The sequence below is a fragment of the Chelon labrosus genome, assembly GCF_963514085.1.
Source record: "Chelon labrosus genome assembly, chromosome: 16".
NCBI lineage: Eukaryota > Metazoa > Chordata > Actinopteri > Mugiliformes > Mugilidae > Chelon > Chelon labrosus.
In genome coordinates, this window is record NC_140349.1 from 8,598,046 (window position 1) to 8,620,379 (window position 22,334).

Below are 22,334 nucleotides of genomic sequence, written 5' to 3' on the forward strand. Positions count from 1 at the left end.
ACACTAAATGCAACAAAATGTTAGGAAAACACGTATTCTCCAAAAATAAAACAGCTCTGGCGCTTCCCCCGCAAGAGCTTTGCGGCTACGCTGGCCCTCTGACCCCAGCAAAACAATTAAAAAGCTCTCGGCGTACAAAGAGCTTCTAATGGGCCACATATGAGGCTGCTAATAAGACAGAGGTTCGGGCACCTGCTGTGCACAGCCTACTAATTCTGCACCCCGAACAATGTGGCGGAGTATGGGAATGGAGCGACAGAGGGGAAAGAAAAGGGTTAGGAAGAAGGTGCAGGAGAGGAGAGAGATAGAAAGGGAGAGGGAGTAGAGCACAGCAGGGGAGGATGTCTGCAGGAGAAACAAAACGATGGAGACAGGAATCAGAGAGCAAAGCGAAAGAAATGTAAAAAGACAGAGGGAACATGTGCCAACCAAGTAGCATCCTTCTCTCTCCTGGTCTTATTACAGTTAGGAGGCGGCGTTTGTTTATCACCAGGCCTCTTCGGACTCAACTCGCCTGCTCTTCAGATAAAACTAAACGCCACTGGAATTTATTATAGACGCCGAGCCGGCAGCTAGCTCACTGAGGTCTGGAGAGGGGAGAAGAGCAAAGCCAGACAGTGGATGGCTCTCCTGTTTGAAATTGCAAACATCCCCTTGCTTTTAATTTCTCCTTTTCTCATTTGAATAAAGAGGACAGACACTGTAATTAACGGGGTATTAAAAAAGCATGGCAGTGTGCAATGAAGGAGGGGGGGTAGAGGAGGATAAGGAGGGTGAGGGGGCATGGGAGACAGAAACAGCAGCGGCAGCAGCAGCAGCAGCAGAGACGGCGAGAGATAGTAACTAAAAGAGGGGAGAGAAAGAGAGGAGCTGTGGAGAATTAATAACAGGCCAGATCTCTCCAAGGCCTCCTTAATGGGCTGTGACAGGAATTTATTCACACTTAGGCTGGTATTAAATCAAACGCAAGGCGAGTGGCAGTGGCAGGCTGCAGCAGAGGGGTGGCGGGGTGGAGTGGGGTGCGGTCGGGGAGGCAGGTGGAGCACAGAAAGCTACGTGGATCCGCCACGTCGCACGAGTCCGCAATTACAAACACCCCCAACTGGTCGGAAGGTCATCTCCAAGGGCCTTGGGACGGATAGATGGAAAGGATGGAGAGACGGCGGGGGGGCGAGGGAAAGTGTACAAAGTGAACAAACAATGAGTGATGTGCCAATGACAAGACAGCCGGTCCCGCGCCCTGGATGGAATGATTATCAAGTAGCCCAGAGAGCCACTATGAATCATCCTTCTTCCATTCTGCAAAATGCACCGTCACTCAGCCAGACAGACAGCCAGCCAGCCAGCCAGTCAATCAGTCAGGCAGGCAGAAAGGAGGCCGATTCCCGCCGACTTGGACAGCGCTCGCTACAGACAGCTGGCAAAAATGGAAGCTACTCAAAACACAAAGCTCCCTCCAAATTAGCACTCAGTGAGAAACTCCGCGCTGGCTAATTCATTTGTCGTATTCTTAGTTTTCCTTCATTAATTGGCGTGTGACCAGTAATGCGGGGCTGTAATTTGTGGTCACTTGGGTGCCGCAGAACTCGGTCTTTTATTATTGGAACAGAAACATGTGGCTGACTGGGGACCCTGAATTGATATGCACAATCACATTCGACGGCACCAGAGGTCTGTGGCGCAGAGATTGAGCAATCGCAACCCATTAGGCACAAATGAATTATGGCTAATGCATCTTAAACATTTATGCAAACACTGTTGACTTTCACACACGCCCGAGTAATCTCCATACACACACACACACACACACTCATATTTACAACCCACTACATAGCACATGCAAAAAGGGAGCATAAAAAGACATAGGGTGCATGACGACCGTATGAGGAACACCGTCACATCTACGCACATGTACTCCGAACAATTTACACATTCAAAAACACTTAAATTAAAATACACATTGTCACACAGCGTGATTCCGCGATGAGAGCGATGCCTCCCCCACTCCTCCCTCTCCAACTCTGGGCAGATTGCATCACCATCCGTCAGCCAGACTCCGACAAACAGCAATTACCCCAATCGACAGATAACGAGAGCAAGGCTATCACTCACAGCCAGGATGCCCCATAAAGCAGCCAGACATTACCATGGAGGAGTCATTTATCTGCCTCTCCTATAGCCGCACCCCCGCCCCCCCCATTCTAACACCACTCCAACCTACTCTGATCTTTACGTCTGCCACCTGTTCACAACACCAGATTGCAGCATTAGGCTTCAACTGACAAGAGGTAGGATACAGGCCCGGGGGTTATTAAGGAGTGACAGCTACCATAAGGGTCAGGGTTACTACCTTTCTGGCAGCTCCTTCAAAGGCTGCAAGATGATGAAAGATTTACAATACCATGTCGACAGGTGTTTTCATCCACCCGTGTTTTTTTTTTTTTTTTTAATACATTTGTACCATGAAAGTACAAACGACTGGAACAAAGAACAATTTTCACATTCAAATCAATCTTAAATCGAAAGATGTGTAATATTATTTTAAATACAAACTATTTCCTGCATCCTCTCGGTTTGAAATCCCGCTGCAACAAGATTAGTCCATTTGCGGGAGATCAAAAACGACAGAAGCTACAACCCCGAGTGCTCCCGTTAAGACCTGAAAGCTGATTGGATTTAAAAAGTATGACGACAGAAGAGACTCACAAAAGCAAAGCCGCGTCCAAGATGTGAAACTAGGGGTAAAATATTGTGGAAATAGCGCAGATTTATGCCAACCACTGCGAGTGAATTAAATCGGGAGCCTGTGAACTGGAACTCAGCGGCGATACCCAGCCCTAGTTGCAATATTGCAAAAAGTTTCTATAGTTAAGTCAGATAATAACGAATCTATGACACAAACCATCTCTACCTGCAGCCTTAACGATAACAGCAGGCTCACAATTACTTTTTAGTGATCAAGAGAGTTTTTAGAGCCTCAGTGGCTATTTTCTGTCTCCATTGTGTTTTCATTGTTCAATTAAGGAAGTATAAAGGAGATAAGAAAGACTTCCTCGTCACGTCTGCGTTAACTGATGTCCCGGTTAATGTCTTTGGGGTTTCCACTGCAGTTGTCACTTGTTCTACCAAGCAACACAGAGTAAAAATAGAGGGCGGCGAGAATTAAACCCAGCGTGAGGCTTCACCACATCCCTTGGGCAATGCCGCGTCAATATTTTTCCGCAGTCTAAAGCAGAAGCTGGACTTCCAGCACGGAGCTGTAGACGAGGATTTGGTGGGGATTGGACGGCATCAAGGGTCGGGCATAAATTCCCGCTTTACATTATTCTCCCTTTGCGAGAACAGAACACACACTTGAATGGCTCTCTACAGATCCCTCTTCTGTGAGTGGTAACGAGGGTTGTGTCTGCTCCAAGGTTATTTCACTCAGAGCCTAGCGTACAAAAAGCCCCACGCGCGGATGCAGAATCCTATTACGCCGGCACCCTATCACTCTGCCTATCGGCCCTTCCCATGAAGATGCATTATATCACTGTTCATTATTTACAGCAGTGAGTGAATTTAAATTTTGATAGAAGTCATCTTTTTCAAAAAGTCGACTTTCAGCATTTATAAGGGGAAATACGAAGCCAAAGCAGTGTGACACATCAGCTGGGGAGTTTGCTGCACGCTTGGACTTATCTTTTCACTTATGCATCAATCTTGTCTCTCCGTCAGCGTCCCGTTACACGAGGCATCCTATTTTCAATGCTGCAGCCGAATTTCATCAGTTTTCTGTTATTCTTTTTGAAGACGCTATCTGAATGGGAACGGCTTAACTCTGACAATCCTCATCTGTCGACGCATATATCAATCCGCTCTTTCATCAATCTTTTACCTGTCTCTTCTGTCCTGTACATCAAGAACCCCTTGATTCTCTGCAGCTGCTGCTGCTATATATGTGACATTCATTTCAAATGCAACACACAAACGTTGTTTTTTTATTTATTTTGCTACATGTTTGTTTTGTCGTTGTTTTTTTCCCCCATCTCTGTGTTTTCTTCGTCCTTTACCCTCCACTTCACACATCTACCCACTCTGACAACACAGCTATCTGTCTGGTCACCCATCCATCTTCAAACACCTTTCCCACCTGAACAGTCCACTTCTCTCTCCATTTCTCTCCATCCTCCTCCTTTTCCTGTAACATTCCTGCAGCCTTTTAATCGTAACATCTCTCTGCCCTACCCTTTTCTCCTCTTTCTTTTTTTTTTTTTTTTTAATCTCTCTCTCCCTGTTTGTCGCCACCTCGCCCCCTCCCTCCCCTCTCATCCAGCGCTTTCCTATCTGGCTGGAGTGACTGCGGCAGATGTAGCCAGGCCACAAACATCTGCTTCCCCTGTCCCGCTGCATCTCTACTCTGCTGATCACACTAACCGCTTTAACTCCCCAAAGCTTGCTGTCCTTACTGCTGCCTTAATGTGCAGCTGGGCAGCCCGGGCAAAATCACAGCTAAATATGCTGCAAACACATGAGGCATGCGCTGGAAACCCGAGAGCCAGATTGGAAATGTGCGTTTGTAATAAGTTCAAGCTTTGGCCTCTGGGTAAACAACACTGATCATGTTTGGGAACTCCATCAATAACAGAACTGTGTCTCAATACTGTTGATAAGTGCCTGTAGAGACTAAAAAGCACTAGATTTTTACAAAAAGACGCTGTAATTAGCTAATAAAAACACGTTATTCAATAATATTTTGATTTGAATAGCATGCTTTTAAGAGTTAAGAGAGTATTGTGCAATACGCCAGCATCCGGCCCAAAAGCTGTTTTGCAGAAAATCTTAATTTCCAAACTCCCCTTTCCAGGAAAATTATTTAAAAATGTTGACGATTTATCTTGCACTTAAGAGTATATACAAATTCAGCATCCAAAGAAAAAACATCTTTACTTTTCCAGTACACACAGAACTTACAAGCAGCTAGCTAACAGATCCTTGGTAATACAGAGAACTGATGCTCAGACATGTGGATCAGATTGAGCTTTTTGGGAGGGGAGCAGACTCACCGACATCCTGATTTATAGGAAACATGCGAACGTAGGGCTTCGCTAGCCGTTTAAATCTTAAATTAAAAGGGTTGGTTTACAAACCCAAATGATTATAGGACGTCAACAACAACCCCTGTTGTGCAACAAAGTGAATGTAACTGCCAACATAAAATGCGAAAATGAAATATGCTGTTTATAGTTGAATCTTCCAGCAAAGATTAGATATTACCATAATTCAGTAAGGACATCTTTAGTCAAAGTAACTTCTCCGACTACTGCATTTGCAGCAAATTATTTTTGGTGATATATCTGTGGTCTGGGACCTCCCTGTCCTTCAACAAGCCTACATGTAAAGCCTAAGGAAAGCAGCAGAGAACAAAAAAGAAACAGAGCACAGAAATGACATAGATTAGGACCGGAAGGATAACAGGAGGAGCTGGGGTGGAGGCGGGTTGCAAAGCAGCTTGCAGAGGAAGGCAGGGAGGCTAAACCAGCTTAAATAATGCACCCTGAGTGAGGCTTGCCAATGGATGACGCGCTCAATTTCCATCACCAGCCTAGAGAACAGAGCACTCAGTCTTTGCTGTATTATTTTTGTTTTTAAATAAAGCCTCGTATAAGCTCATATAACTCTTGGGTGTTTTGCAGTTTTCACGGTAGGAAACTTTGAGCATAAAGGTGCAGTTTCTAACCTCTAGAAGAACTATATATGAGTAGAGAAAAGCTTTTATTCTCATTGTATGCGGCGGTGCTTTTAAGAGGAATAAAACACAAACATACAAACAAACGCACATATTCTACTACATGCACTCACAGACAATATCATTCACAGACAGACTAAGACCATAATAAATATTAAACATATTGCACAAGAATGTATTATTCAGCTCATGCACCAGTGGTGGTAATGCTCCTAAGAATATGGCCCAGCACCAATAAAAGACAGGGAAGGGGAAGACCACAAGTCGTTAAGCATGCATGTTAAAAAGTCTTGCAAATGTTTGAGTGCAGAGCCGACGCACTCGTGTCTGTTACGCCTCAAGGTGAGTCACAGTGGGAAATACTTGTTGTAAACAAAACTTTTGTGCATAAGAAAGGAAGGAAACTCTGCGAGGCACCTTTAACAGAACAATGAATAGTAAGTACATCAACTCGTCCTTTATGTGTTATGCATTCAGTGTATGACACGTTTCACCTTAAAACAAGGGAAATCTGCCCATCTACTGTACGTATAGTGCAGCATAATGAGTTGTTTTTATTTATTTTGCATAATAAGATCGTTCAAGACTGCAGAACGTGAGAAGAGCTTGCCCTGAGCGTATCATGGTAGTCCATCTCCTCACTCACTATATGCTTGGATCATTTGACAGGAATCAATTTGCATGCTAATGCTTTGCAAAGGGAGGAAGGTCACATCACAAACAAGGTTATTTATCACTTCAATACAAAGGTCTCTAATAGGAAAAAATTAGACTCCCTTTCAACTGAAACACAAAGAAAAGATGCAATACTTTTATTTTATTTTTTTCCAGCATTGTTTTTCCGTCCGGGCTTTTTATCAGCCCTCGCATCGTCAGGCTTTTACTGTTCTCGTCGCGGGTGTGGCGGCTTTGTGTGAAAAGAGATGCAGTTTGTTTTGGATGCGGCTGAGTGCGGCTGAGTGCAGGGTTCACTGCAATGTTTCACTGTACTGTTAACATTTAAAAGCAGCCAGGGGAGCTGTGCCGAGCTCTTAAAAATAACCAATTCTCATCTCTGCTGCTGACACTTATGACCTTGGACCATTATCATTGCAGCACACACAGACGGCTTGGCATGCACAATCTGTACGGAGCCAGAGCAATGCACATAACAAAGGGAAGAAAGAGAGCGGCGCTTCAGCCAGCACGCGCTCGCACTGGAAGCTTGTGAGAAGCAAACACAATCTTGTCTCTCTGAAGAAAGAACAAAAGCTCTTTCTCTCACTCAAAATATACACACACACACACACACACACACCGTATACAAATAATCCATGAGAGATGAGGAACAACTAAAAGAATCTTTCTAAATAATGCATGTCATGTTTTACCTGAGTTCCTGCTCTATTGTTCTCAGGTGAGCTATAGGAACCGCTGCGGTGTATTATTGTGTTTGACTTCTGGCTGTTTAAGCTAGATCTAGGTCTCATCGACCCAAAGCTGATATTTGCACACAGCGTTTTAATGTCATCTTGATGGGCCTGTTTCCCAGAGAGAGATTAAACCTAATCCAGACTCAGAAATAATCTATGATGACAAATGCCAAAACATCAAGGGTCAGAGTTTGTCAGTGTTAAGAGAGCTTGTGTCATGTCCCCGTGGTTAGTTCAGCAACGCTGCAAAAATAAAAAAAAGTTCATTCCTGCATTTTTCTTTTCATTAAAATCAACATTTATCCTCCTAATAATCATAATAGTTCTGTGGTGATTTGTCTTGCACTGCCTCGCCTCTACTCTTTGGAACAAACTAAAATAAACACAACAGAAAGCTTTTTTTAAAACATACTTGGGCTCTATTCTTGTGGAGGCGCAACAGCCAGTACAAACAGTGCTTCAACAGCTAGGTAATTTCCTGACCTTGAACTTCACGCATCTGTGAAGCATTCTGGTAAAGAGCACAGAACGCACGGTGCAGGTTTGGAGAAAAGGTGCAAAGAGGTGGGAGGTTGGTTGAAATGAGGCAGAGCAAAGCACATTAATGGTATTTAATCCTGGGAATAGACTCAAAATCACATCTTTTTCCTGGAGTAACTTCACTCAGCTGCCATTTAGGCAGTTTTATAAATAAGAAACTGCAGAACAATGATGGTAAGTGAGATGTTTAAAATATAAATAAAACATTTTAATTAATCACAAATGTGTTTAAACCGGCAGATTTACTGAGGCTTGTTGGGTCTGAAGCAGGAGCGTCTGTAAATCAATCTGCATTGATCAAATGATATAAACTAGAATAAGTGATTCTTACAGAATGTGTCGTCGTCCACGGCTGCTTTAAAAGCTTCTCCTTCAGTTTATCAAATCCCTGAAGCCATGTGAAGGGAACAGGACGGATGTGGTGTTGAATATGCAGCCTCCAATTTGAGAAAACAAGAGCGTAGTGCCATTATGTTCTACTGTCCGCTGTGTTTACCTTTATTAAATCATGTGAAAATGATAGCCCTACCACGACTACACAGATCAGACTGGTTGGTTATGATTCTGCTATTTAAGTTGCATTACAGCATCTTCTTTTATTTCCGTTTCTAGTACAAGCAGCATTTTGTGTTTTATTCTACAATGCATTCAACTGCTTGTGTCACATTTCATGGTATGATGTCACATGACGTGATTTACAGTAGAAATTAAACCATCTCAGATCGATGCAGTCACACAAGCAGAACCACCAACGTTTTTATAATCGTTATCGTACAAGTTGGATAAAAAGCCACACCATCTGTCTCCGGCTACAGATCTGAGTTGTTTCGCGTTTAGATTGGGCTGCTAGGAGCCTGTTTCCAGTTGTCGAGCTCTTGCTGTCACCGCGATTAGTGCAGATGTTTTCAGAGCAGTGGAACCAGTGATGTGCACGGCTAAGAGGGAACGCATTAAACACCATACCCTCCGGTTTATTTAGGATTCAGCAATCCTTCTGCATCTACATGAACTGAAATATCAGGTTTACCACGCAATCTGATCTGCACTACACTTGTTGTGTTTGTGCAATTAAAATGAAACCCCATTTTTTAGACCATTTTATGCAATAGCAACTCTAATGCTAAATACTGAAGCTTACATAATAAATGGAGGGGTGGGTCATGTCCACACTGGATTCATATTGCCTACATATGTATGAGGAATTCACAGAAAAATATGCATTACTGTAAATGATTAAATATTACTGATAATACAGCTCAAATACAATACAAGTACACACTTCCAACTATGCTTTCATGTGATTATCTTGTTCAAGTGTCAAAGTTCACTATGACTTTGACTGCTCATCAATAAATGTGTCTACAGTTTGACACCGCGGTAACTATGGTTGTCACCACTGACTGTGAAGATGGATGAACCGTCAGTGGCGTCGCCTGAAGAGCAGTTTTGAGACTCAGTGTGGCGGCTTTAGAAGTCGCCGTGTTGGCAGTGCCTGACTCTGAACGACCGACTCCTGGCTAATTCAAATATGGTGGAGTCAGAGACAGCGAGCAACCTGAGACGGCAACAGCCTGTGACTCAAAGCACTGATCAGCCACAACATTAAAACCATTGACAGGAGAAGTAAATATCGTTGACCATCTTGTGACAATACAATGTTCTGCTGGGAAAGTTTTGGACCTGGCATTCGTGTTGATGTCCACCCACCTAGACCAGAACAGGCACCCCCACCCCATAGCAATGACACCCCCACCCCAGAGCAATGGCACTCCCACCCCATAGCAATGGCACTCCTTGATGGCAGCAGCCATCCACAAGCAGGATGCAGCCTGACACAGGTACACACACAAAAACACTTTAGGAACAACTCAAAACAAAAACATGAAGAACAGCACAAGGTGTTGACCTGGCCTCCAAATTCACTAGATCCCAAACTGATCAAGTATCTGTGGGATGATCCACAGAGGCCCCTCCCCTCAATACATAGGACCCAAAGCCCCCCCACTAACAACATTATATTGCCAGACACCACAGGACACCCTCAGAAGGCCCATGTCCATTCTCTGATGAGTCTCAACTGCTTTGGAGGCACAAGGGAGACCTACACAATATTAGGAAGGTGGTCTTAATGTTATGTCTGATCAGTGTATATGCATAACTTTAAGCCTTGATATAATTAAAACAAGTAACATAAAATTTCAATACAGTTATTTGTACCAGGCTTATTTCTTTTTTCCTGTAAAGCTGCACGTTTTAACATGGAGGTCTTTGGGAATTGACTCATTTCTGGAGGCAGCCTCAAGTGGCCATTAATATAACTGCACGTCGAAGTTAGCAATTTTCAGCCCTGTACAGTGCTACTTGGTTATCACTAAATCATCAAATCTTTAGAGATTAGGACCAATTTATGTTCTATTGTTGGATTATTTTAATTAATGCCACAGAAGGCCGTCTCTCCGTTCATCTCCATTCTCATTTTTCCTTTCTTCAGCAACATTTCAGTCTTGATGGACACGGCCTGTCAGTCTGAAGAAAAGCTCTCTGCTTTGCACTTCTGAGCCTTACAACACAACTACTCTTTCACAGCTGAGCAAAAGCATATCTGACAGTGAATAAATTTGGAAGAGCTCTTCAGTGTGTTTGATGTCTGACACTTGAAATCACTCCAACAGTGAATACCTTACTCACAAGATGGGGTGAACAAAATAATCAAGCCAGCTTTTCATTCGTCCTGTCAATATTTAAAACCATTGGCAGATGCTAGGTTTCTCAACTCTTTGCAGTCGATGATCAGCTCGTGTTTGTTTTTTAAGTTTGAAATACACTCTTGCCAGTTCATTAGGTACACTAGTGAAAATGAATGCATTTTAATATGACAGCCCTAAATCTTAGCTCAGTATATCTTGATTGCTGTACAACCCTACTTTTTTTCCAGTGGGCTGGGCTAAATACCAGAAATACTTTAGAGTTTAATTCAATCCAGTTTAACAGCACCACAAACTACATCCTTCAAAATTATCATACAGTTGAATTATCACTGTTTCAACCTAAATTGAAAATTATAACAATCATTAATGAGGACTGTTATATTAGAATCTATTAGTTTTCACTGGTGTATCTAATGTTTTGGCAAATGAGTGTCCATTTTAAAATACAGATGTAGCTTATTAGCTCATTTAGACCTAGTATTCAAGTTTTTTCATGCAACAGAAGAACACAATGTTTATTCCAAAGACTGTATAAATATGGATAACGTGTCGCCACTTCCTTGCATCGGCCAAGCTGACGATATTTTCCCGGGGATTCGGGCGGCGCCATCTTGCGACGTTGGAGCCAGAGTCTGCGCAGTACGGTCCGAGAGTGGCGCCACGCGGAGCCGCAATATTGATGACCCGACCACACTTCCGGCAGACTCACTCTCGTTTTCATTTAATTAACATTACCCCACCAGTCACAAGGAAATTAACTTGTTTTTTTTGTTTTGTTTTGTTTTTTTTAAAGACTCCCACGTCCCGCTTTACGGAGCGGTTGACATGGCAACTGGTAGTCGCCATTATGTCACTTCCTGTTTCCATCCACTAACATGGCGGGGGCGGAGCTTGTGACTTATACTGCAGCCAGACACCAGGGGGAGCTCTACTTGCTTTGGCTTCACTTGTGAGGAGCAGTTCCTCTGTCTATCTTTATACTGTCTTTGTTTTTTTTCCCCACAACTTTTAAAATCATTGAACAGAAAAAGATAACTGCGTCTTTCTGGCGAACATGTACAAAAAGATTGCATTTATAACACCAGAGAGAAACAATCAGATCAAGCATTTACATGATTATTAGGGACTAATATCTTCCAGATTAGCAAAGGCTGACTGCAACACTCGCGATCCGATTGATGTGAAACTAGTCGTTTTTGTGGGGAATGGGCGATTATTCTGATTATTAGTGAAATACTAGCGTCCGTGTGAATGTAGCCACTTCACTCTGCTGTAAAACAACTGCCCTGCAGATCACGGTCCACTGAAGCCAACAGAACAACATCGTCAGCAAAAAATCAGGGATGCACTCCTGAGGACGTATTCCTCCAATCCTTTGTTCCACAGAAGCAGCAGCCTCACTGACGGCAAAGGCAACAAGTGTAACCGATTATTAATATCACACACAGATTTTTAATCATATAAGGTCACTGCATCAGCACTCCAGTAGTCCTGCAACACCTCCTATAATTATTCCAGTTTCTCAGCAAGACTGAGCAGTGAGATAACCCTGATAAGCTCTGATAGAAGAAGCACACACACACACTCCAGTCGTCTTCTTTAAAGTAGTAACCCCACCACACCGCTCACAGCCAGTCCAGGTGCTCAGACTCCATACATCGCCTCTATAATGCTCTTTTAAGATTTTGTACTTCAAGTAATCTCTGAACGTCTTGCGAACACACTGCTCCTTGTGTAACACACACCAAGGACATGAAGCTAAACTACATCCCTAACCTCAGACTGTGATTGATGTTATGCTACATAATAATATCTGCAGAGCTACTGCACCGATTTACACAAGCATACACAGTCTAAATAGACAAATAATGTGATTACTTGCAGATGCACATTGCGAGTGATTAACTGTAACAGACAATGACAAAGATATAGTTTCATTTGGTCCAGTCACCACATGATAATCTGATCTGTTTAATCCGCTCGGTGTCGACACTGATTGGTCCACCGTTACTTTCTGCCTCCAGCTGAGTTGTAAAAACATCCTCAGGTTCAAATGTTTGTAAGGGAGCTCCCTCTAAGACAGCAATGAAGTTAAACGATAGCTGAAATCATCCGTCTAAACGCAAAATGTTGTGAATTGCATTAGTGGCAAACTGCATTTCCCAGCAGCGTGCTTCCCTCCTTTAAACACACAAACTGCCTCAGCAAACAATAAAGTTTATCAAGTGTAACCTCTTAATTCTGTTTTCTACAAACCTTCTTTACAACCTGAATGTATACTATCGAGATAATAGGAAGTCACAGATTAAAACGGACGGTTAATGATGATGAGTAAAATCAATTGTCTTGAATTAATTCCATGCCTAATTATCTTTTTTTGTTTTGTTTCCCATGAGCCCCTCTACCTCCTATTGTTTACCACTGCCTGGGACTCAAACCTTCAAACCTGAGAGTGTTAAGCTGCTGAGATGCAGAAGACAATACCTTGTTGACCTCCAGGATTTCTCTCCTCTCCTCGCTGGCAGGGCGGCTCTGCCCGCCTGAGCGGTCCTCGTGTTTGCAGCCGTCATCCTCCACAAAGGGTATCAGTTGCTGGAAGGGACGGCAAACACAAATCTGGTTATATTACTTACTGCGAGCAAGACAAATGTAAGAGGATCACTTCCAAACACGCTGATTTATACAAAAGAAGTGGATTGCATAATCACTTACAGCAGAACAGTGAAATATACAGTGTAAACTAATATCATATAGTTTATGTTTGTGGCAAATAAATATGCTTTTTGAAAAGTTACCAACCAAGACTCATCTGGTATAAATCTTATTTGGTCAACATTTATATGAATAAGGAACATAAGAGCCGATCAGGCATAACATTATGACCACCTTCCTAATATTGTGTAGGTCTCCCTTGTGCCTCCAAGTGACTCATCAGAGAATGGACATGGGTCTTCTGAGGGTGTCCTGTGGTGTCTGGTAACAGGATGTTGTTAGTGGGGGTCCTTTGAGGGGAGGGGCCTCTGTGGATTCATCCCACAGATACTTGATCAGTTTGGGATCTAGTGAATTTGGAGGCCAGGTCAACACCTTGTGCTGTTGCTGTGCTGCTTCATGCTTTTTTGAGTTGTTCCTAAACCGTTTTTGTATGTGTGTCTGTGTCAGGCTGCATCCTGCTGGGGATGGCTGCTGCTATCAAGGAGTGTCATTGCTATGGGGTGGGGGTGTCTGGTCTGGTCTAGGTGTCTAAGTAACATCCACATGAATGCCAGGTCCAAAAGTTTCCCAGCAGAACAGTGTATTGTCACAAGATGGTCCATGTTATTTACTTCTCCTGTCAGGGGTTTCAATGGTTTGGCTGATCCGTGTATCTCTGTGCAGTCTGATACTCTTGTTCCATGAAGTAATGAAAATGGGGATTCTGTGCGAGTGTTCAAACAAGGCCTGAAGAGAGACGGGCCAGAGTGAAAGAATGAGAGAGAAAGCAAGTGGGAGATTAATTCATTTTTAAACGCTCTGTGTGCTTGACCTTGTCTGCTTGACACTACAGTGAGGCTGATGTGCAATAGCCTTCAGGCGAGGTAGCGTTCCTGAGAATCGACAGGGTCACTGGCTGCTGCTCTGCATTACACTGCCCCCTAGTGGTCACCTCAGGTAGGAGGAGAAGCGCATGTGACTTGCTGCAGTCGTACATAAAGTCATCTATGACTGTCTTGAGAACATATTGTTCTTTATATAACAACACCATATATATAAATATAAAGGACCTATACTGAGAGTGTGATTGATGTTATGCAACATAATCCCTGCGGAGCTGCTGCACAGATTTGAATACAACGCAGAAAAAACACACACACACTATAAATATAGACAAATATAGTTTCATATTCTCAAATTAAAACATTAAACTCTGCAGAGTGTTTGTGATACTAGAACCAAAATTATTCCTGTTGGAACTAACTATTTCCTTTTGGAAACAAAAAGTTCCAGACAAGATCATAAACACAGATTAGGTCATTCTCCAAACAATTTAGACGGCAATAAAAATAATGCAAATTGGTGGGAAAAGCACACCTTGCTCTGATAACGACTTGGCACGATAAAAATTGTTCTTTAAAATATTATGAGTGACCACAGAGTCTGGCCTGAGGTTGTGCAGCTGGAGCAGAGATCCTGCCGACGATGTTTTAAATAACCTGGAAGCCATGGTCCAAAGTCAAGACTAACACGAAGTAAGAAAAATAAATAAATAAAGTTAGACGTGCAGCAGTGAATACAGACAAAGGGAGAGGAAGAAGATGTGCAAAGACAGAGGGGGAAAAAAAACACTGAAGGGTTGAAGAGGGCAGGAGACATGAGGGAAAACAGCGAGGGAGACAGAGGTGAAAAACAAAAACAGAAAAAGGTTAGGAGAGAATTCAAGAGCGGTGGGTGGGTTGACAGACAAATGTAGAAATCTGGAAAACTCTCATTGCTCCAGTCAGTTTCCAGGCTGACCTCCATATGCCAAGCTGCAAACTCCCGACTCTTGGAGGGAGAAAAGACGGGCGAGGACACGTGAAGGATATCATAACAGACAAACTACGAGGTCGCCTTTAACTCGGGGAAAACTTTAAGTGGGAAAAGATGAAAGTTTTTTCATTAGATAATGTCAGGCCGAAGCCAATGACATATCGAATTTTAAAGGTAGTGGGCTGATTTTGGCAGCATGTGGGGGGAAAATGAAATGTGCTGAGTAGGGTGGGAAAGATGGATGGAGAGTGTGTGCAAGTGTGTGCAGCGAGTGTGTGCATTTGTGGCTGTGCAGCATATGTGTGTGTGTGTGTGTGTGTGCGTGAGTCATAACCCCTGCCTCGTCCACAGAAAGATGGATGTGGTTGCCCGCCTGACAGAGAAGAATGGGGTAATGAAGTTCTCCAGGTTGCCTCACTGAGACAAAAGGAAAAGCATGGAAAAGGGCAAACCAGAAAAAAAAAAAAACGAAATAATAAGAAACTAGCAGGGTAAGGGGAGAGGGAAATGAAATGACGCGGACGTTCACTGCAGGAAATGACAAGAGGGGAAGAAGTCGTGGACAACAAAGAAGGAGGAACAGAGGTAAAGTAGAAGCTGGAGATTGGAAAAAGCAGATGTGAGCAAATAGAGGGAGCGAGAGAACGAAAGAAATGGAGAGGGAGCCAATATTGAGCAGCTGTGAGAGAAGAATTGGAGGAAAGGAGGAAAAACATAGGGGTTGGAGAAAGAGAAAAGGGATACGTAAAGAGGGAGAAAGTGTGTCAGAGGAAAAAAAAAAACAACAGCAGCTGGAAAGAAAAAGAGGAAAGCGCTGACGTGTGGGTTTTGTCCAGCTGTTCATTAAACGGGTCTGTTGCTAATTAGGCTGCGATGAGGTCACACTGTCCGAGTCATTGATTCCACTTCCTGTTTCGGGGCAGCCAATAGTGAGCGGCTGTCAAGCAGGGGCACCTGAATTCCCCTGGATGATAAATGGCATGTGTGCTGGGGCCAAAATCAACAACCCTCAGCCTCAGACAAACACTGCGAGCTGAGCTATTGGCTGGTCAGCAGTAGGCCGGGTCTCAGGCTCTCAATGGGAAATGACTAAACATTTAAATAAGGTGCAAGGAGAGGGGGGCAAAAGGAAAATGTCAAAGAAAGGGCGTCGTAGATTTTGATTTAGGGCCAAAACTGCAGACGAGAGTCATTGTGTACAACCAGAATATGGATCATTTGAAACGCTTCTGGGCGGCTGTGTTATTCAACGCAGAAAATGTACACAGTGGCAGCCATCACAAATTTGTTCCAATTTAAGACTGGTCTCCTCCCACAGTCTCCTTTATGCTCAGTAGGAGTCTGGTGAAGGAGATTAGCGCCGAGCCAATCTGTAGAAATTGGGAAGGGACTGCCGCAGTCATAAATCCAATCAAACAGTGGTGGATAGCCTCGGCGTGGCCCTGCATGGGACCTCGCACTCTGCAAACCCAGTGAGCCAGTATGTGTGTGTGTATACAGTGTGTGTAAATTCACACGTGTTGAAAACATGCTGCACTGCACCTCTTCCTTGTCTGCAGTGTTTATGTGCGTGCACGCAATTGTACACAATCTATGTAACCCGTGAAGACAGGCAGAGACGGAGCAAGGCTGAACTCAAGTGTTCCTGAGGGTGGCTGGTGACGGTAACCAGCGGTAAAGAGACTCTGGAGACTCACCTGAAGCCGACAATGAATCTGCTCCGAGCAGAGAAACGACAGACCTAGAGGGAGTAGGTGAGATAAGAGTCCCCGGGGGTAAAAGTTAACGGTGTGCCGTTTGTGTGTGCAGCTTTGCGAGCTTGTGTGTGTGTGTGTGTGTGTGCAGTGTGGCATTAACAATGGCCTACTTCTTTTAGACTAACAGCTTCCTAATTTAGAAGACAGTTTATGTGAAAAGCTGGGTTATATGAGGTAGAGACTCAAAGCACACAAATAAAAAAAAACCTGACAAGCACAGAAAGTATGTGCTGACGTCTGCATCTAGAACAATCAATCAGTCGTGTCAAATTAAAACTGGAATTACAGCAGTTACAACCACATCCTGTAAAATCTAATTGTAGTTGTAGGTTTGGTTAAGAGGAAATGCATGAGTTGATTCAAGGTAAGATGAGAGGTTAGCCTCTCAGCAGCAGCTGACAATATAACAATGTACACCCATCAGCCAGAACATTAAAACCACTGACAGGAGAAGTGAATAACATCGACCATCTTGTGAAAATACAACGTTCTGCTGGAAAACCTTTGGACTTGACATTCATGTTGATGTTACTCAGACATGTAGCACCCACCTAGACCAGACCAGGCACCCCCACCCCATAGCAATGACAGCCTCAACAGGAACAACTCAACAAAACATGAAGAACAGCACAAGGTGTTGACCTGGCCTCCAAATTCACTAGATTCCAAACTGAGCAAGTATCTGTGGGATGATCCACAGAGGCCCCTCCCCTCAACCCATAGGTCCCAGGACACCCTCAGAAGGCCCATGTCCTTTCTCTGATGAGTCACAACTGTTTTGGACGCACAAGGGAGACCTGCACAATATTAGGAAGGTGGTTATAATGTTATGCCTGATCAGTGTAATCTCAGAACACTTAAAACGTGTAATTTCTCAGATCTGTAGACTCAGTGATGTTACACAGACATCATTGCACCACAACTTGAAACAACTTAATAACATTTGTACAAAAACGAATCTGCATTTAGCAGCTACTGTACTGTCAGTGTGCACTAATGGATATAATAATAATATGTTATATAACTAAAAAAAAAAAAGGCACATGTGTATGCCTATATGTACTACTGAAGGCAGCGCGGCTACAGAACATGTTGTAAAACCACAAGGAGGAGTGTTCATCCTTTGTAAATGCCACAAGTTCTTACAAATTTAACACAATGTAGAGACAAAGGACAGTATGTAAATGTAATATTTAAGCAGTTAATCTTTTAATTGCATCTTTGTTGAGCCATTATGACTCATTTTCAGTTGATGTGTAAATAAAGGCCTTGAGTAAACTATGTTCACACCTTAAGGTTAAGGACATCAGTCCTGAGAAGCAGGATTCTAAGTTAAAGGTGAACTACTGTTTTTTACAACCTGGATCTTATTTCTGGCATAAAATACGATCATTTACTCACCAATATAACTTTTGTGTAATTTGTATTCCTTCAGGAGATAATTAGATCTACGTATATCCATGTAATGGGAGTGACTGCCTCTAAATAACGCATTATCTGCCGAGAAACTCGTTCATTTCACCAATATTTTGTTATCGTACGCTAGTGCTATTCCCCGTTGAGTCCAGAGGTAGCTGTTATCATCATCCAGGGTCTGCTATGGCTCGTCCACAACCTCAGAATCGGAAAAATATTCAGCCTTGTTGTAAAAAACTAGCAGTAGCAAATTACAGGTAAACAAGCTCAGAGACGACATCATCCAGGTCAGAAGACATCATCCGGGGTCTGTAGGTCAATCTACAGACCCCGGATGATGATAACAGGTAACTCCGGACTCAACGGGGAATAGCACTAGCGTACGATAACAAAATATTGGTGAAATTAATGAGTTTCTCTGCAGATAATGCGTTATTTAGAATCTGCGTTTCGGTGCCCCAGTCACTCCCACTATATGGATGTACGCTGATCTAATTATCTCCTGAAGGAATACGAATCACACAAAAGTTATATGGGTGAGTAAACGATCGTATTTTATGCTAGAAATAAGGTCCAGGTTGTAAAAAAACAGTAGTTCCCCATTAAACAATCATTGGCTGCAGAGTTTAATGAATTCTATAAACTTGATGAAGTAAATCAGATTCTATCCCCACATCTGTCAAACTAGCGTACACAAACGCATCAATCAGTTACCTCAATAACATAAAGAAAATTCTGGTCTTCGTGTTTGTCTCCGTGTCTCACCTCCGGCGGTATGGGGTCCAGCCCGGCGCAGTTCTCGTTGCATTTGTCGTAGACAAGGCGCAGCTTACGGAAGAGCACGGAAAGCATTCGTAGGTGCTCCTGGAGTTTCCCCAGCCTGTCCTGGTGGGTGTTGGGGTGGTAAGTGACTCCGTTCGGCAGCTGAGAAGAACCGCAGAGGAATCTTTGTGTTAAGCACAGAGCAAACCTCAAGATTGTGTTAGTTCCAATAAAGAGCAACAGGCATTGATCGCCACTGACTGCCAAAAGACAGAAACGCCTCTGTTGCTCCCTAACTGGTAATAGACCATTAGAAGACTTCCACTAATGCACAGTGAATGTACTTTTATTTACGCTGATAAAAAGTGTTTCTACTTAAAAAAATGAGAGCAATCCAACTACATATACAATGTAAAATATGTTTATCATTGAAACGGGTCCTGGTAGTGTGATAAACTGTCAATTTAAACATTTTATTTTTAATCAAAAGCTAAACAGCTCCGACTGATGCACTTTGAATGTTTTTCTCTCACGCCCATACAGAGGCGGCATAACTGGCTTTTAACAACAATGGGTGTTAAAGAGTAACAAGGCGCTTTTTTACTGAGAGGATCCACAAGCCTCTAGGGTAGCACTGTCTGATTATGAACATCCTACAGAGAATGAAAAAAGTCTGCCTTCAGGGCAAGCACAGAGACGAGACAGACAGAAAGAGAAAGAAAGAGGGAGGGAAGAGGAGATGTACGAAGAATTTTTATGACTATAAAGACAGTCTTTACAGACAGTGATCTAAAAAAAAAACAAGTCACAACAGTGCTGTTTGTGCATTCTGTGGCTGAGGCATGCTGTTTTGGCTCATCTCTGGCTGGGATTTTAACAAGGTGCAGGAGGAGCGTCTCAGAGGAGCAGACATACGTGATAAACTCAGGCTGACCTCGTCTTCAGGACAAAGCAGAGCTCTGCATGCAACCTGCAGAACTAGCTAATGCACAAGCAATCTCTTAAAAAATCTTGAAGGAAAAACACTTGCTTAGCTGGTGGTGATTAATCATACACATTTTGACAGCCGCACTAACTCCATTTTTGTTTCTAATAGTAGGCACAAACCAACCTGACAGGAAGTCAGGGAAGCTAGAAGAGCTCATAACCGTCGTACACAGCTGGCCGCTCCTGAATCATGCTGATCAGTCGGTCTACAGTTTATTCGTCATAGATTAAAAGGTCAGATGAGATAAGAAGAGCCTTCTGAGTGCCTTTTACGGTTTTGTTGACTTTAGTCACTTCCCTTTCTCTTCTCATGCATCGATTCTCTAACCTTATCGGCCTAGTTAGAGTGATCTCTCCGACCTACTTCTTCCAACCCCGAATCAAAATCCTGAATCGCTTGAAAAGCTGGCGACATGAGGTCCGACTACTGTTAATGGTAATGTCCACTTCTGTTCGACTTGCTTTTGTATCTTACTGTAGCTTATGTATGGCTGTCTTTATATCATGCATTATTAGACAGATACATAGATACTTTATTTATCCAGAGAGATAAATACCTTGGGATATCAAAATGTAATGTAATCTGTATGTACCTCTCTCCCTCTCCCTTTCCCTTCCTGGGTTCTGCTCGAAGTTTCTTCCTGTTAAAAGGGAGTTTTTCTTTGCCACCGTCGCCTTCGTGCTTGCTCTAGGGGTTTCAGGCCAGATTGAGACTATTTGTATTGTTACTGACTCTATATAACCAAAACTGAATTGAACTGAACTGAAAAAGGGCACATTTGGAGCCAGGCTGCTGACTTAAACTTTGAACTTTGTTCCTATATCGCCAACTATTTTTGTATTTTCTGCCAATTTCTTTTGGAATTTCATTTCAATAGAAATTCAGACAAGACTCTAAATTCCTACACGCTAGCAAAAGTGAACTTTAAACTCTCTTCTGATATGTACTGGTTGAGGTCGGAAAAAAGAGTTGATAGAGTTTTTCACCGGCTGCTCTCAGCCTCCTATATATGTCGTCGGCTGGAATTATCCTATAATATTAACAGACTCTGTCATTTGCTACCGTTTGTTCCAATTTTTATATTTTGTTTTTCATTTTGTGTTCAATGACACCATGCCCTTACTGCACTTTTTATTCATTTGTGTCCTTATTCACACATGGTAACGTGTCTCGTGAACGCATTATTGTTACGGGGAACACATGGATTATAAAAGAATAAGCAAAGGTGCCGTGCAAGCACACTCGACATGCACCGTGGGCGGAGAGACATTGCAAGGCACACCTGCATGTTCCTGAGGAGCTGGAAGATCTCCATGGTCCTGAGGACAATGTCTTGGACCGTCTCCTGGCCGATGCGACACAGCGAGGCCGTGTTGACATCTCGTGCTGCCTGAGCCTGTTGCTGCTGCTGTTGCTGCTGCTGCTGCGAGGGCGGCTGTCCGCAAAAGGGCGGAACCAGAGGAGGGGTCGTCATGGAGACAGCTGGTTGACGATGTCGGAGGTGGAGGAGGAGGAGGAGGAGGAGGTCCGGGTGGGGTTACCTGACAGGTTATTCTACGCCAGCACACCTTTACATGCCTTAAGGTGTTTTTTGTACAGGAGTAGGAGAGGAAAATTAATGTTTTCATTTGTCACAGGTGTAATGTACAGGTACGGCAGCAGTAACATGAAACTACAACAACTCCCAACAAATAAGACAAATAAAAATAAAACTAAGAGTGGTGTAGACAACATAAATAAACAAAATGTCTGACTGTAATGTTCAAAGTTATTACGAAATAAGGAGGAAGAAACTTGTAAACACTGCAGTGTGAGGAAGACATTAGCTTAGCATTTAGCTCAGCCACAGTAGCATGGTACAGTACACATGTTGCACAGCACACATTTTGACTTTGTCAACAGTACAGGTGTATTTATCATGGCTCAGCTGTATAAAAAGTCCCAGAAAGACATGACAGTGAACCTAAATGCACAAAAACATGACCTGCTTTAAAATGAATGCAGCTATAATTAATACACCTGTGCTTTCCCGACTCTTGACAAGTCAAAAATGCTAAAACTGCTAACATAAAGCATCTAAAACAGAGCACTCACTAGCTTAAAAGTCTCTGTGCTAACGTCGCAGCCCGTTAAATAAGTTGTACACCGGGGGTTTTAGATGCAGTTAAACGTTTATTTACACCGTTACACGTCTCTTAGTCTCCACTCGGGACTTTAAATATCACACAGAGACGCCTTCAGACCAATAACGGGTTAATTAGCTCACATGTAAAAAAGTGTCACCAAAAAGCTAAGTGGACAGTCCAACACTCACACACACACACGACACTTTCCCATCCTTCATTTGTGTGTGTTGTTTGTCTGTTACGGCCACAGCTCTAAGGCGAAACGACGGAGTGACGGTTGATGTTTGTTTAGCGGCACATTAGACAGCGTGCGGTGTTACCTGTGTGGCGATAATTCATCGCTTTTGTTGACATGTCAAGTCTCCTGCTCTGCTCCCAGGATCTCAGC

At 43.1% G+C, this 22,334-nt stretch overlaps 1 protein-coding gene across 2 annotated transcripts in view; it reads right to left on the reverse strand.

Moving 5' to 3' along the window:
• med30 (mediator complex subunit 30) overlaps nucleotides 1-22,334 on the reverse strand; it is a 38,401-nt gene extending 16,067 nt beyond the window's left edge. Inside the window, exons 1-4 of one of the 2 annotated variants that reach the window (XM_084563492.1) lie at nucleotides 22,267-22,334; nucleotides 21,103-21,398; nucleotides 18,836-18,994; nucleotides 12,873-12,980 (exon numbers count right to left, since the gene is read on the reverse strand). In XM_084563492.1, coding sequence (XP_084419618.1) covers nucleotides 12,873-12,980; nucleotides 18,836-18,994; nucleotides 21,103-21,294 — 459 coding nt within the window. In that variant the 5' untranslated portion in view covers nucleotides 21,295-21,398; nucleotides 22,267-22,334. Of the gene's footprint in view, nucleotides 1-12,872; nucleotides 12,981-18,784; nucleotides 18,995-21,102; nucleotides 21,399-22,266 lie in introns of both variants that reach the window. The other variant, XM_084563491.1, reaches the window with a different exon arrangement.